Raw genomic sequence first — 14,313 nt, forward strand, 5'->3', positions numbered from 1 at the left:
GCATTTAATTGTTTTGAAACTTTTCCAGGAGTGAAGAAATGGTGTTTGTGGTGACTTCGAAAAGAAGAACTGGAGAAAGTTTGTCGTTCCACTGAAGTATCTGTGTGAGTGCAGAGGAGGGAGGCTCTAACCCAGTGGTTCTGCTGGGGGTGGGGGACGTTTTGCTCTCCCACGGGCATCTGGTAATGTTTGGAGACATTTTTGGTTGTCAAAACTGGCCAGCGGAAGCTACTGACGTCTCATGGATAGAGATCAGAGGTGCCCCTTGACATCCTACAATGCACAAGACACACCCGCACAAGAAAGAGTCATTCAGTCCCCAACTGCCCAGATATCAGTAGTGCTGAGGTTGATAAACCAGACTCTAATCCACCCACGGGGAAGTGCAGGGGTGGGGGCGGGGTAAAGCAGGGAAGGTACTGATAGCTTGTTTGAGGAGGTGATACTTGAGTCAGATCTCAAAGGGTAAGCATGTATCGCAAAGATGGAGAAAGGGGACAATATTATAGTGGGATGGGACCATATGAATGAAGGTTGGAGAGACAGGAAGGGGTATGAGATCTTCATGAAGTGACAGGGACGCGGCTAAGATGTGTGAAGTGGTGGCTAAAAGGGGGTGTGTTTAGGGTAGATGAGAGCGCCAAATCCTAACCACTAGACCACCAGGGAGTGCCAAGGGTAGATGAAGGTGTGAGCGTGAAAATTCTTGAATAACTCTCACGGAAGTTGATATTTCATCTTGAGGGAAAGGGGCAGGCATGGAAGGACATTTAGGAGGAGAGGGACAGAGTTGGAGCTGCATATTCGCTCCCTCTGCTGCTGCTGGATGGGATGACACCGGAGCCCAGATTTTTAAGGAGGAGGGTGTTTACGGAGCACAGGCTCCGGACGCACAAGCTCAGCGGCCATGGCTCACGGGCCCAGCCGCTCCGCGACATGTGGGATCTTCCCGGACCGAGGCACGAACCCGTGTCCCCTGCATCGGCAGGCAGACCCTCGACCACTGTGCCACCAGGGAAGCCCCTTGATGTTCTTTAAGGAAGCATTTTTTATTGTGATGAAGTACCCATGACATACTGGTTTAACCACGTTTCAAGTGTACAATTCAATGGCATTAAGCGTATTCACATCACCACCGTCTGTCTCTAGAACTTTTTCATCATCCGAAACGGAAATTCTGTACCCACTAAACATTAACTGTCCACCGACACCCCCAGTCTCCAGCCCCCGGTAACCACCATATAGTACTTTTAAAAACATTGCGATAAAAAAAATAACATAAAATTTACCTTCTTAACCATTTTTAAGTGCGTGGTAATGTTAATATATGCACATTGTTGGCCATCAAATCTCTAGAATGTTTCCATCTTGCAAAAATGAAACTCTACACCTATTGAAGAGCAGTTTCCTAACTCCCCTTCTCTGAGTCTCCCCCAGGGCCCCTCTACCTTCTGTTTCAGAGTCTGATTTCCTTAAATACTTCCTATAGCTGGAATCATGCAGCCTTTGGCATTCTGTAACTGGTTTATTTCGCTTAGCGTAATATCCTCAACACTTGATTTCCTTGACATTATTTTTTTATCTTAGCCAGTGTAACTATGCGGTTGGCACCACTGTGATTTTAATTTTATTTCCTTGACAGCTACAGAAGTTGAATACTTTTCTCTATGTTTATTGGCCATTTGACTATTTTGTCTTCCTATTCGGTTGTCTGCCTTTTTCTAATGGATTTGTGGAAGCTCTTTACATAGCCCTTTAAATTTTTTTCAAATTTATTTATTTTAAAATATATATTATTATTATCATTTTATTTATTTTTGGCTGCGTTGGGTCTTTGTTGCTGCGTGCGGGTTTTCTCTAGTCAGGGTGAGCAGGGGCTACTCTTCATCGCGGTGCGCGGGCTTCTCATTGTGGTGGCTTCCCTTGTTGCGGAGCACGGGCTCTAGGCATGTGGGCTTCAGTAGTTGTGGCACGCGGGTTCAGTAGTTGTGGCTCGAGGGCTCTAGAGCGCAGGCTCAGTAGTTGTGGTGCATGGGCTTCGTTGCTCTGCGGCATGTGGGATCTTCCCAGACCAGGGCTTGAACCTGTGTCCCCTGCATTGGCAGGTGAATTCTTAACCACTGTGCCACCAGGGAAGCCTTCAAATTTATTTTTAAATTTATATATCCTGGGTTAGATACATGTATTGGGAAATATCGTCTCCATCCAGAGAGGTAAATTTAGATTTACTTAAAAAAATACATGTTTTATCTTCTCCCTCCCAGAAAAACAAACACACAAAAAATAATTCGTGTTCTTAAAAACAGTCAGGCAAAATAGAAATATGTGGTAGAGCCAAAAGCTGACATCTCCCTCCATCCCGAGGTTAACTTAACACATAACGATGTAGTTAACAACTCCCAAAGTGCATTTTCCCCACTTAACAATGTACCTAATGGACATTATCCCCATTTTACAGAGCAGGAAACTGAAGCACAGAGAGGTAAAGTGACTTGCCTGATATAACACCCTTAGGGTTCCCAGGGCCTGGATTTGAACCTAGGACTCTCTGTGCCCTTTAGCCGCTCCAAGGAGCTTCACCTTCTCATTTATAAGCTCTGGCTCAGAGGGCAGCCAAGTCTTCAAGGATCGGTGCCTCGCACACATTTTCTTCAGAGATGCATTTTCTGGGCTCCAGCCTGGTTCTGGGGTTGGGGGCGGGGGCGTCATTTCTGGATCTTGATCTCTGAGTACTCAGTGGTGTCCTGGTCCTCAAAGTTGTGGGTCCCCAGCCTGTGAAAGTTGAGGGTGGCGTAATGGAGCTCCTGCTCCTTCTCTGAGGTGGAGGTGGCCGGAGCTGGGGTCTGGTAGTCTGAGGGGCTGTCTGAACAGGATTCATTGAGGTGACCCTGAGTGGGACGAGAGAAGAGCTTCAGAGCTGGCTGTTGAGGTCTGGAGAAGGGAACCTGGGGCTTGAGGGGGGCAATTATTCCCTTATCCATGTCACACCCACCTCCTGAGGATTCACTCATTCACTCACTCACTCATTCATTCATTCCTTTAATCATAGTGGTCTGTCCTTGTTTCTCACCCTACTGAATGCTTACAACTTCCCTTCACGGATGATATAAATGTTATCCTCATTTTACAGTTAGGAAAACAGACTGAGTGAGCAAGGTGAAGTGATTCTTCCACAGACAAGATCCCTGACCTTGCACAGTCTATGAGGACAAGGGGACTGTATGAAATTGTTGCACACTCAAAACTTATCGAATTGCAAATTGTGATTTGATGGACAGAAGCAGGGTGCTGTGGGTGAGAGTCACAGAGGTCTGCAGGAGACCTGAACTAGCCCCCAGGGCCTCACAGTGTGGTGGGGACAGGCCTGTGATTATTACAGGGATGCATGATGACAGTCGGTCTGGTATAGGGCAGGGGAATATTTAAATGACATAAATTGGCATGACATTAAAGAAGAATGAAATAAAACAGAAACAGACTCACAGACATAGAGAACAGACTTGTGGTTGCCAAGGAGGGTGGGGTGGGGGAGGGATGGATTGGGAGTTTGGCATTAGCAGATGCAAACTATTATATATAGACTGGATAAACAACAAGGCCCTACTGTATAGCACAGGGAACTAAGTATCCAGTGATAGGGCTTCCCTGGTGGCACAGTGCTTAAGAATCCGCCTGCCAAAAAAAAAAAAGAATCTGCCTGCCAATGCAGGGGACATGGGTTTGAGCCCTGGTCCGGGAAGATCCCACATGCCGCGGAGCAACTAAGCCTGTGCGCCACAACTACTGAGCCCACGTGCCACAACTACTGAAGTCTGTGCGCCTAGAGCCTATGCTTTGCAACAAGAGAAGCTACTGCAACGAAAAGCCCGTGCACTGCAACGAAGAGTAGCCCCTGCTTGCCGCAACTAGAGAAAGCCCACATGCAGCAATGAAGACCCAACGCAGCCAAAAATAAATAAATAAGTTCATTAATTAAAAAAAAGCAATATCCAGTGATAAACCATAATGGAAAGGAATATGAAAAAGAATGTGTGTATATATATGTATATATATAAAACTGAATCACTTTGCTGTACAACAGAAATTAACACAACACTGTAAATCAGCTATACTTTAATAAAATACATTTTTTTAAAAAAGAAGGAAATAATGCCGTTTTCAGCAACATGGGTGGACCTAGAGATTATCATACTAAGTGAAGTAAGTCAGACAGAGAAAGACAAATATCATATAATTTCACTTATATGTGGAATCTAAAAGAATGATACAAAAGAACTTATTTACAAAACAGAAACAGACTCACAGACAGAAAGCAAACTTACGGTTACAGGGGAGGCAGGGAGGGATAAATCAGGAGTTTGGGATTAGTAGATACATACTATTACATATAAAACAGATAATCAACAGGGTCCTACTGTATAGCACTGGGAACTACGTATAATATCTTTTAATAAACTATAATGGAAAATAATCTGAAAAAGAATATATATATATAGGAATCACTTTGCTGTATACCAGAAACTAACACAATATTGTAAATCAACTATAGTTCAATAAAAAATAAATAAAAAAATTAATTGGGGCAAGAAAGATGACTGAGGGCTTGACCAGTGCAAATGGGATCAGGACAGAGGAAATCTCGAATGCAAACGCACAAAGTCACAAAGAGTGAGCCCTGCCTGGAGATATAAGGATCCTGGAACCACTTACAATATGGGGCAGGGGCGGGGGGATTTGCACACCAAGCGTGTCTGCAGCACCAGCTGGGTGTCCTACAATTCAGCTCAATTCTGACACTGTTAAGGGATCAGTCCCACAAGACTGTCCCACCCTCAACCTCACATGCCAATCACAAGTCCCAGATTCTCACCTGTGCTTCTGACCAGACAGCTGTCGATCAGAGATTCCCACAACCCCTCTCCTCAGATTCCATTAATTTGCTAGAGCAGCTCACAGAACTCAGAGAAATATTTCACTTACTAAATTAGCTGTTTTTTTAAATTAAAGTATATAACTCAGGAACAGCCAGATGGAAGAGATGTGTAGGGCAAGGTATAGGGAAAGGGTGCAGAGTTTCCACGCCCTCTCCGATTGCTTCAATCTCTTCAAATCTCCACTTGTTCACCAACCTGGAAGCTCTCTGAGCCCCATACTTTGAGGGGTTTTATGGAGGCTTCATTCCATAGTCATGATTGACTGAATCATTGGCCCTTGGGGATTGAACTCATCCTCCAGCCCCTTTCCCATCCCTGGAGGTCAGGGCGTGGGACTGAAAGTTCCAATCCCCCAATTGCATGGTTGGTTCTCCCAGTAACCAGCCCCCATCCTTAGGTGCTTCCCAAAAGTCACCCCATGAATATAACAAGAAATACTTTTATCACTCCCATCACAGGAAAGTTCAAGAGTTCTAGGAGCTTTGTGCCAGGAATAGGGGATAAAGACCAAATATATATTTCTTATTATAAATCATAATATCATAGAATATAATAAGCTCATTTTGTGGGGAGGGACAGGATGCCGGCTGGAGAACTTGGCGGGGGACAGATCACAGAACACCAGACTGAAGAATTTGGTCTTGATTTCCTAGGCCTGCGCTGTCCAGCGCAGGAGCCCCCAGCCACACGTGGCTCTTGAGCCCACGAAACGCCGTGAGTCAGAACAAAGATGTGCTGTGAGTACAAAATGCATACTGGAGTTCAAAGTCGAGAAAGAAAGAAAGAAAGAGAAAGAAAGAAAGAAAGAGAAAGAAAGAAAGAAAGAAAAATGAAAGAAAGAAGAAAGAAGGAAGGAAAGAAAGAAAGAAAGAAGAAAGAAAGAAAGAAAGAAGGAAAGAGAAAGGAAGGAACAAAGGAAGGAAGGAAGGAAGAAAGAAGGAAAGAAAGAAAGAGGGGCTTCCCTTGTGGCGGAGTGGTTAAGAGTCTACCTGCCAGTGTAGGGGACATGGGTTTGAGTTCTGGTCCCTGGAGGATCCCACATGTCATGGAGCAACTAAACCCGTGAGCCACAACTACTGAGCCTGCACTCTAGAGCCCAAGAGCCACAACTACTGAGCCTGTGAGCCACAACTACTGAAGCTCTTGCACCTAGAGCCCGTGCTCCACAACAAGAGAAGTCACCACAATGAGAAGCCCACGCACCACAACGAAGAGTAGCCCCCACACGCTGCAACTAGAGAAAGCCCGTGTGCAGCAACAAAGACCCATGCAGCTAAAAATAAATAAATTAAAAAAAAAAAAGAAAGAAAGGGGGAGGGGGAGGGAGGGAGGGAAGAAGGAAGGAAGAAAGAAAAAGAAAAAGGAAAGAAAACAGAGGAAGGAAAGAAGGGAGAAGGAGAGAAGGAAAGAAAGAAAGAAAGAAAAGAAAGAAAGAAAGAAAGAAAAAAAGAAAAAAAGAAATCTCAATAATTTGTATGTTTATGTTGACTGTTGATGACATGATGTTTGAAATAACACTTTGGCTACGTTGGGTTAAATAAAATATTATATTAAAATTGATCTCATGTTCCTTTCTACTATTTTAACTTGGCTAAGTTTTAAGTTATATACATGGCTCGCATCATACTTCTGTTGGATCTAGACAGTGGGGAGCAAGTACAGGCTGACTGAAGGACAGCTGTTAGGGGAATTTCTTGCCGAGAGCTTGTTGGGGAGGAGAGATGAAGCCAGTGACCCAGCAGAGAGAATGTGAGGGCTCAGCAGGGAAGCGGCCAAATGGAGATGAGCTTTGCTAAAAGGAAGACGGACAGGACTTGGGCAATTCTTGGCTCTGGGAAGTGATGGAGGGGAAAGAGGAGAGGGTGATTTGAACGCAACAGGAAATTCAGGAGGAAGAACAGATTTGGAGGTGGGGAGGACGAACTCATTTTTTGAGGTGCTGAGTAAGCTGCTATGGCCCCTGTTAGGGGAGAGGTGTCCAGTGGAGACACTGGGTGGAAAGTTGCCCACATCACTCACCAGAGAGATGGAAGTCAACGCGGGATGGACGCCATCTCTGCTTGATGCCTTCTCCGCTGATTTCTTCCTGTAGATCTTCACTCTGAAGAGAGAGACCAGGGCCTTTCTTGGCTTGGTGGACTCACTGCATGGAGCTGAGAAGGACTGACCGAATGCAGGCCGGCATCCAGCTGCAGAGACCATGACCGGAACACCTGTTCCCTCCTCCAGGATGGCTGGCACCAGAGTCCACACTTGGCCAAGATGTCAGGAGGCTACATTCCTGATGCCGCTTCAACTAACGGCCTCCTTCCTGGCTTCATCACTCCACCGGGGCCCTCAGCTCTGAGCTTCGAGTTTTGAAAACGTCTTCGAGTCTCCCCCTCCTTCGCCCCTTACCCCCCATACCACCGCCTTGGGAAGTCTTGTCCCAAACTGGGGCCACCACTCACACAAAGAAGATGAGACAGAGAGCTAGCAGGGCTGTGGCGCCAGATCCCCCGACGGCCCCCCAAACCACACCGGTCCTGGGTGCTGGCCTCCCTGCAAGTAAGAGGCTTGGGCTGACCTGCAGTCTCCCTAAGCAGGCACCTAAGTGACCAGCCTTCTCAAATCCACGACCCACGAGTGTGCCCACTTCTATCCAGGACTCTGTCCTTTGTCCCCCATCCTTCTATATAATTGCAGGTTCCTGTGTCCCCAGCCCCCACCCCAGCCAACCGACAGAGGACCCTGAACTCTAGTTCCTGTTGCCCTGAATCAGGCCCATTTCTCTCCCTCTCAGTATCTTCTAGGACGCAGGCTCGTGTGTCCCCTTTCCCCGGACACGGCCCTTCATAGCTCCCAGACCTGGCAGCAGCAGGACAGTGGCGCTCTGTTTCCCGTGGCCGTTCTGGGCCTCGCAGCTGAGTCGGAGGCCAAAGCTGAGCCCGTGGCTGAGGCTCAGGGAGCTGTTGGCCCAGGGCCCAGCCGAGCTGGAGGTGACCTTGAAGGAGGCGTTGCTGAAATTCCCCTCCAGCAGCCCCTCCCCCAGCCGCCAGCGCAGGGAGGGGGCCGGCTGGGCTCGGGAGGAACAGTTGCAGTGCAGACCCTCCTCCTCCTGGGAGCAGGAGGGTTCCAGCAGCTGCGGGGGGTCTGTGGGGAGAGATGGGAGGGATCAGAGGAGACTCTCCCCTCCCTAGAACCCAGGCGTCCTTCCCTCAGGTGTGTTCCAACTCACTTTTCACAACGAGGCACAGAGATGCTTCCTTGGAGCCTAACGGATGCTGAGCTCGGCAGACATATTTCCCGTGGTCCTCCAGTTCCACCCGGGGCAGCTCCAGGACCCCAGGGTTCGAGGAATTGGAGGGGCTCAGGGTCAGGCTCCCCCGGATCCAGCTCATCCTGGCAGGAGGGTTGCTGTCGGCAACACAGTCCAGGCGTAGGAACTGGCCCTCCTGGACTGGGAGAGATAGGCTTTGGCCCAGACTTTCAGGTTCTGGCAAGACAGAGAGAAAGCTAGCTTCAGTCTGCCTGTCTATCTGTCTCTTCCATCGCCTAATGGCTCATATCTTCCCGTTTTGTAGCACTTGTCAATTTCCTCTGTGTAAAAACGCCCATCTTGGCCAATTTCAAGCACCTGATTTGAAGCCTCTGAACCCAGAAGTGGGAAAAGATGGACACAATTGCACAACGGGCTCTCGCCAACCAGTAAGAGCTAGTCCCAGTACATCACTGAATGCGACTTAAAAAAAAAAAATGGCGGGGGTTCCCTTGCGGTCCAGTGGTTAGGATTCTGTGCTTCCACTGCAGGGGGCACAGTCTACATCCCCGGTTGGGGAACTAAGATCCCACAAGCCACGCGGTGTGGCCAAGAAACATGGCATGTTTTTGCCTAGCAAAATCACCATACACTAAGTCAAAAGCCCATGATTAGGCTGGAAATAAATCCTTTCAACGTATACACAGATGATTGCGTTAATATGAAAAGAGTTTCTTCAAATCATCAAGAAAAAGACCACAAAGAAATACGCATGGGGCTTCCCTGGTGGCGCAGTGGTTGAGAGTCCGCCTGCCGATGCAGGGGACACGGGTTCGTGCCCCGGTCCGGGAGGATCCCACGTGCCGCGGAGCGGCTGGGCCCGTGAGCCATGGCCGCTGAGCCTGTGCGTCCGGAGCCTGTGCTCCGCAACGGGAGAGGCCACGACAGTGGGAGGCCCGCGTACCGCAATAAAAAAGAAAAAAAGAAAGACACGTGGTTTTTAAACACAATGAAAGATACGCAACCTATTCACAAAATGGTAATGCAAGTAACACGATAGTGTCTTCACTTATGGTATCAGCAAGGAAGAAAATGTTTAGCAGGGAAGTAGACACACGGCAGGGGGTAGTATAAGCAGGACAACTTCCGTGTGGCTCGATTTGGCAATATCTGTAGAAATTACAAACATACCCTTTGATCTAGGACTTTCTTCTCTCTCAGGAGTAATCTTCCAGACCCACACATTTGTCTTGTCTTTGCAAAGGACTGGAAACACCATAGTTTTCCACTAACAGGAGACCTATTAAGTACTTTATCATATAATATACTTCTAATTGGAAAACCATGGGCTCATTATTAAGAATGAAGAAGGTTTCCTATGTACAGATACAGGAAAATCTCCAAGATATACCAAGTTTGAGAAAAAGGCGAGTTTAGTTTGTAGAAATGTACCAACGTCACTTCCTTAGCTGTGACAAATACGCCATGTTGATGGAGGGTTTTAATGATGAGGTGAGAGATTTGTGGAAAGTCTCTGTACCGTGTGAGTCTAAAATTACTCCACATGAAAAGTTTAGTAAAAAATACTAATAGAGATGCAAAGCACGTGGGTAGCATGAGCTGCATATATGTGTGTGTTTTAAAATGTATATGTGTAGGTTCTACTCGAAAAGATAACCAAGAGGGGAGATACATAAGTGCTGAATGCTATTTTATTCTTATTAAATTTTGCTAGGGACTGAACTATGTTCCCCTCAAATTCATATGTCAAAGCCCTCACCTCCAATACGATGGTATTTGGAGGTATTTGGTTCATATGTCAAAGCCCTCACCTCCAATATGATGGCATTTGGAGGTATTTGGTTCATATGTCAAAGCCCTCACCTCCAATATGATGGCATTTGGAGGTATTTGGATGGGTCTTTGAGAAGTCATTAGGGTTAGATGAGGTCATGAGATTGAGATTCTCGCGATGACGTTAGTGTTCTTATAGGAGATACCAGAGGACGTAGACAAAAAGCAGCCGTGCACAAGCCAGGAAGCGAGCCTTCACCAGGAACCCGATCAGCCGGCCCTTTGATCTGAGACTTCCCAGCCTCCAGCGCTGTGAGAAATAAATTCCTAGTTTTTAAGCCACCTAGTCTCTGGTATTTTATTGTGGCGGCCTGAGCTAACTAGCACACATTGTATGCTTATTCTTTTCTTTTCTTTCTTTTTTAAACTACGTTCTATATTTTGTTTTATTTATTTATTTTGGCTGTGCCGTGCGGCATACAGGATCTTAGTTCCCTGAACAGGGACTGAACCTGCGCCCCCTGCATTGGGAGCGTGGAGGCTTAACCACAGGACCGCCAGGGAAGCCCCGTATGCTCACTATTGTAAACAATAACATTAAAATGAGGGAAGGAAACTGAAGGAGTAGGTGGGGTCTAGATCCTAAAGAGAATGAGGGCGGGATGTGGGACAAGGATGGAACCCTGGCAGTGGGGACAGCCACGTCCAACAGACAAGGAAGAGGCCACGCGATACCCCATGAGAGCAGGGTCAGCGAAAGGGGGAGGCCAGTGTGCAAGCTGATGAGCCAGTGGGGGCTTTCCCACCTCTGCTGTCCCCACCCCAGGCCTGAGCCTCTCTGCCATCTGAGTTCTGATCCCCAGCTCTGCTCCGAAGGGCAGAGACACTTCCACTTCCACCACACCCCTGGAGAAGAGAGGTTTAGACCTACCTGTGTCTTCTTTCCGGAACACTCTGATGGTTGGCTTCTGGGGTGCATCTGGACAGACAGACATAACTGTCCCCTTTTCAGTGGCAGGAAGGTAGGCATCGGCCCTTTTCCCCCAGAAACATTAGAAATAGGAAGAGGGTGGAGTAGTGTCCTCTTTCCTTCCTCCCCAGTCCCAGCTCGCAGGGCTCAGCACGCAGTAGCCCAGGTCCTCCCTCCCATCCCGAATGCCCTCCGCCCTCAGGGACCCGGCGTCCTGGCCCCGCGCTCACAGGACACGTTGAGCCTGATGGTTCTGTCTGTGCTCACGCCAGCTCCGGGGAAGGTCACTCGACAGGTGAGGTTGGTGCCATGGTCCTGGGGCCCCAGGGTGACGGTGAGCACCGAGGAGTGGGGGCTCTTGGGGTGCAGGGAAGTGAGGGCAACCCCGATCCAGGAGAAGGTGTGGGGTGTCCCCCTCCCACAGGCCCATGGCACTGCACAGGTGATATTCCTGGGGAGGCCAGATTCTAGGGTCCCCTGGACGTGGATGTCGGGTGTCTGTGTCAGAGCTGAAGAGGAGAGAGAAACAGACCCAGGCCCTGGAGGGGGGGCCCCGAGTGTGCCCCTCAGAGCTGTCTCTGCCCCAGGCCAGCCGCAGCGGCCTGTCCTCCTAGGTCCCCTAGGGCCCCTCCCAGGATGAGAAGACAGGGGGTCCCCTCCCAGCCCTGCCCTGGGGGCCCTCAGGGCCCCTGTGTCTGTGTGTCCTCTCCTTGACACCATCCTTACCTGTTACATGCAGGTGGAGCTTGTTCTCTAAATAACTATATTTTACAGTAGACCCTCTCTCCACCCTAAAGAAGTATGTCCCCGTGTCTCCCTGCCGTGCATCTCTGATGTCCAGGGAGCACTTGTAGGTCCGGGGGTCTCCAAGGAGGTGGAATCGGCCCTGGGTGTCCGTCAGCACCTCACGACCTGGGTTGTTTGTGGCCACTGGACGATCCTGGGGGCTTCTGGCCCCTTCCTTGAACCAGTAGCCGAAAGCTGGGACAGAGTCGTCCCAGTCCTCCCGGGGATAGCGGAAGCCGCAGGGCACGTGGACACACAGGCCCTCCTGCACCATCACAGACCCCTCCACCTGCAGCCAGTATCTCTCGTCCTGAGCCAGGGACCCTGCGGAGGAACAAGGGTCAGCTGCAGCCCTGCCCCGCCCACCCCTCTCCCCGCAGCCCACCCACCTGCCCACAGCAGGGACAGCAGCAGCAGCCGTGGCGGCAACAGCAGCATCTTCGGGGTAAGAGTGATGGGGCCTTCGTGTCACAGGATAGACAGGAAGCCCCACAGGAAGCCCAGAGCTGAGGTCAGAAGGTAGCCGACCACAAAAGAGGAACTCCTCACCCACATGCTGCCGGAGCTGCGTGGACCTTGGGGAGTCACCACTTCTACTTTCCGTGCGAGGCCCTGGTGAGGGTCACGAGCAGCGAATACAGCCCAAAGGCGTCTCCCGGATCCCTGTCCACAGCCTGTCCCTCCCACACCTCTGTCCGCAGGAAATCAGGCCGGTCAGTCCCCGTCAGGTGTGAGATGCAGGAGGGGCAGCCGGGAAAGCTCCATGCATGAAAGACGGGGATGGGTCCCACCAGGGTGAGAGAGGTGGTGATTAGTTACTGAAATTGTAACAGGGAAGAGTCAATCCTGACTCCATGTTGGATCTGTTTCCTCTACTTTAACCTTTGCTTTCCACTGCTTTTGTTCATTAAAAGGATACTGTCTCTACATAATGGCCTGCCTCGGGGAACCCTGCCCCTCTGCCTGAAGGTTAAAACAAAGTGCCTTGGTTCAGGGAAACGTCTGGACGCTGTTCCACCCGTGGATGGCTGCAAGGGAGAAGAAATGAACACATTCCCTCCCCGAGGCTGGCCATTCCAGGAGATGTTTGCAAAGCTTGTGGCCTTTTTACTTTACTTCCTCATCTCCTCTCCCTCTCTGTGCTGTAAAAGAAACTGGCATCCAAGCCCCAGTAAAATGGTTTCTCAGAGACACTGGTCTGCTGTCTTCTAGGTCTGCCAGATTTCCGAATACAGTTGTCATCCCTTCCCTCAACACCTCACCTCTGATTCACACGCCCGTTGTGAGGCGAGCAGAGCAGGCTTGGACTTGGGAACAAAATGAACACGACAACGGCACAGGTGCACCTCTCCTTTCAGGGGAGTGGAGCACAAGGCAAGAATGCGACAGACTTTGTCTCCACCCTTGAGAACTTCTCCAACGCCCCAGCTCCTGCTGATACAGTGTGAGATAGGGGCAGCCCAGATAGAGGCTTGGAGGAAACCCCATCGCTCCATGCAGCTAGAAGGCGAGTTCCCAGGTGTAAATGGACAGAGAGGATGAGACCAGGATCCAGGAGGGTGGTCACAAGGACATGATCCCACAGGTGGTCCTGAAGCTTCCTGACCTGCTCACAGCCCCCTGCCGCAGGCCTCCCTGCACATGCCAGGCTTGGGAGCCAGTGTGACAGCCAGTGTGACACTGGGGGGATGCCAGTTTTTGGAGGTAGGTGGGCCCTGCCCTTCTCCCTTCCAAGCCTCAGTTTTCTCATCTGTCACATGGAAGGATCACAGAGTTCAACCCTCGTCTGTGGGAGAATCTGATACAAGGACAGAGGTGGGCGTTTTCTACAGACTCTTCTGTGGCTGTCTTGCAGGTCAGGTGTCTGACCTTGCCCATTCCTCAGGGGTCATTCTGAGTCCCACCCTCAGCGAGAAGCTCGTGGTGGTCAGCGCTTCCCTGGGGCTTCCTCCCCTGAGGGCTTTAATGCGGGGCTCAGGGGCACAGGCTCTGCAGCAGATGGCTCTAGGCTGGAGCCGGCTTCCCTAATCCTTGCTGTGCCGCCTTGGGGAGGGGCTTAACCACTCTGTGCAGAGGTGTGCCTATGCTCACACGGTGTTGGAAGCTGAATTGTGTCACGCCCCAAATTCATACGTGCATGTCCTAACCCCCAGTACCTCTAAATGTGATTGCATTTGGAGACAAGGCCTTTAAAGAGGTAATTAATATAAAATCAGGTCATTGGGGTGGGCCTTAACCTAATGGGACTGGTGTCCTTGTAAGAAAGAGAGATTAGGACACAGACACCTACTGGGGGAAGACCACGTGAAGATACAGGGAGAAGACGGCCATCTACGAGCCAAGGAGAGAGGCCTCAGAAGGATGTCTATATACGTGTAACTGAATCACTTTGCTGTACAGCATTAATTAGCACAACACTGTAAAGCAACTGCACTTCAATTAAAAATTTAAAAAATTTAAAATAATAAGAAGAAGAAGCCAGCCCTGCTGACACTTTGATCTCAGACTTCCAGCCTCCTGATCTGTGAGGAAATGAATTTCTGTTGCTCAAGCCGCCCAGTCGGCCGTACTTCCTTACGGCAGCCCTAGCA

At 49.5% G+C, this 14,313-nt stretch overlaps 1 protein-coding gene across 1 annotated transcript; it reads right to left on the reverse strand.

The window, feature by feature from the left end:
* Window positions 1-2,705: 2,705 nt before the first annotated feature.
* LOC136140971 (sialic acid-binding Ig-like lectin 5) lies at window positions 2,706-12,160 on the reverse strand. Its single transcript, XM_065899098.1, has 9 exons — window positions 12,112-12,160; window positions 11,663-12,046; window positions 11,167-11,445; window positions 10,898-10,945; window positions 8,152-8,409; window positions 7,782-8,066; window positions 7,385-7,475; window positions 6,954-7,035; window positions 2,706-2,888 (listed from the first exon to the last, which is right to left on the reverse strand). The coding sequence occupies exons 1-9, from the start codon at window positions 12,158-12,160 to the stop codon at window positions 2,706-2,708; spliced, it is 1,659 nt and encodes a 552-aa protein (XP_065755170.1).
* Between the last annotated feature and the right edge of the window lie 2,153 nt (window positions 12,161-14,313).

The sequence above is a fragment of the Phocoena phocoena genome, chromosome 20 (genome assembly GCF_963924675.1).
Source record: "Phocoena phocoena chromosome 20, mPhoPho1.1, whole genome shotgun sequence".
Taxonomy (NCBI): domain Eukaryota; kingdom Metazoa; phylum Chordata; class Mammalia; order Artiodactyla; family Phocoenidae; genus Phocoena; species Phocoena phocoena.

Excerpts from the sequence above, each read along its gene's own strand:
- LOC136140971 (XM_065899098.1), bottom strand. The coding sequence starts at position 12,160 with ATGCTGCTGTTGCCGCCACGGCTGCTGCTGCTGTCCCTGCTGTGGGCA. Across the intron at positions 11,446-11,662 it reads GCTCCACCTGCATGTAACAG|CTCTGACACAGACACCCGAC; the intron begins GTAAGGATGGTG and ends TCTCCTCTTCAG. Across the intron at positions 2,889-6,953 it reads CGTTGACTTCCATCTCTCTG|GGTCACCTCAATGAATCCTG; the intron begins GTGAGTGATGTG and ends CGTCCCACTCAG.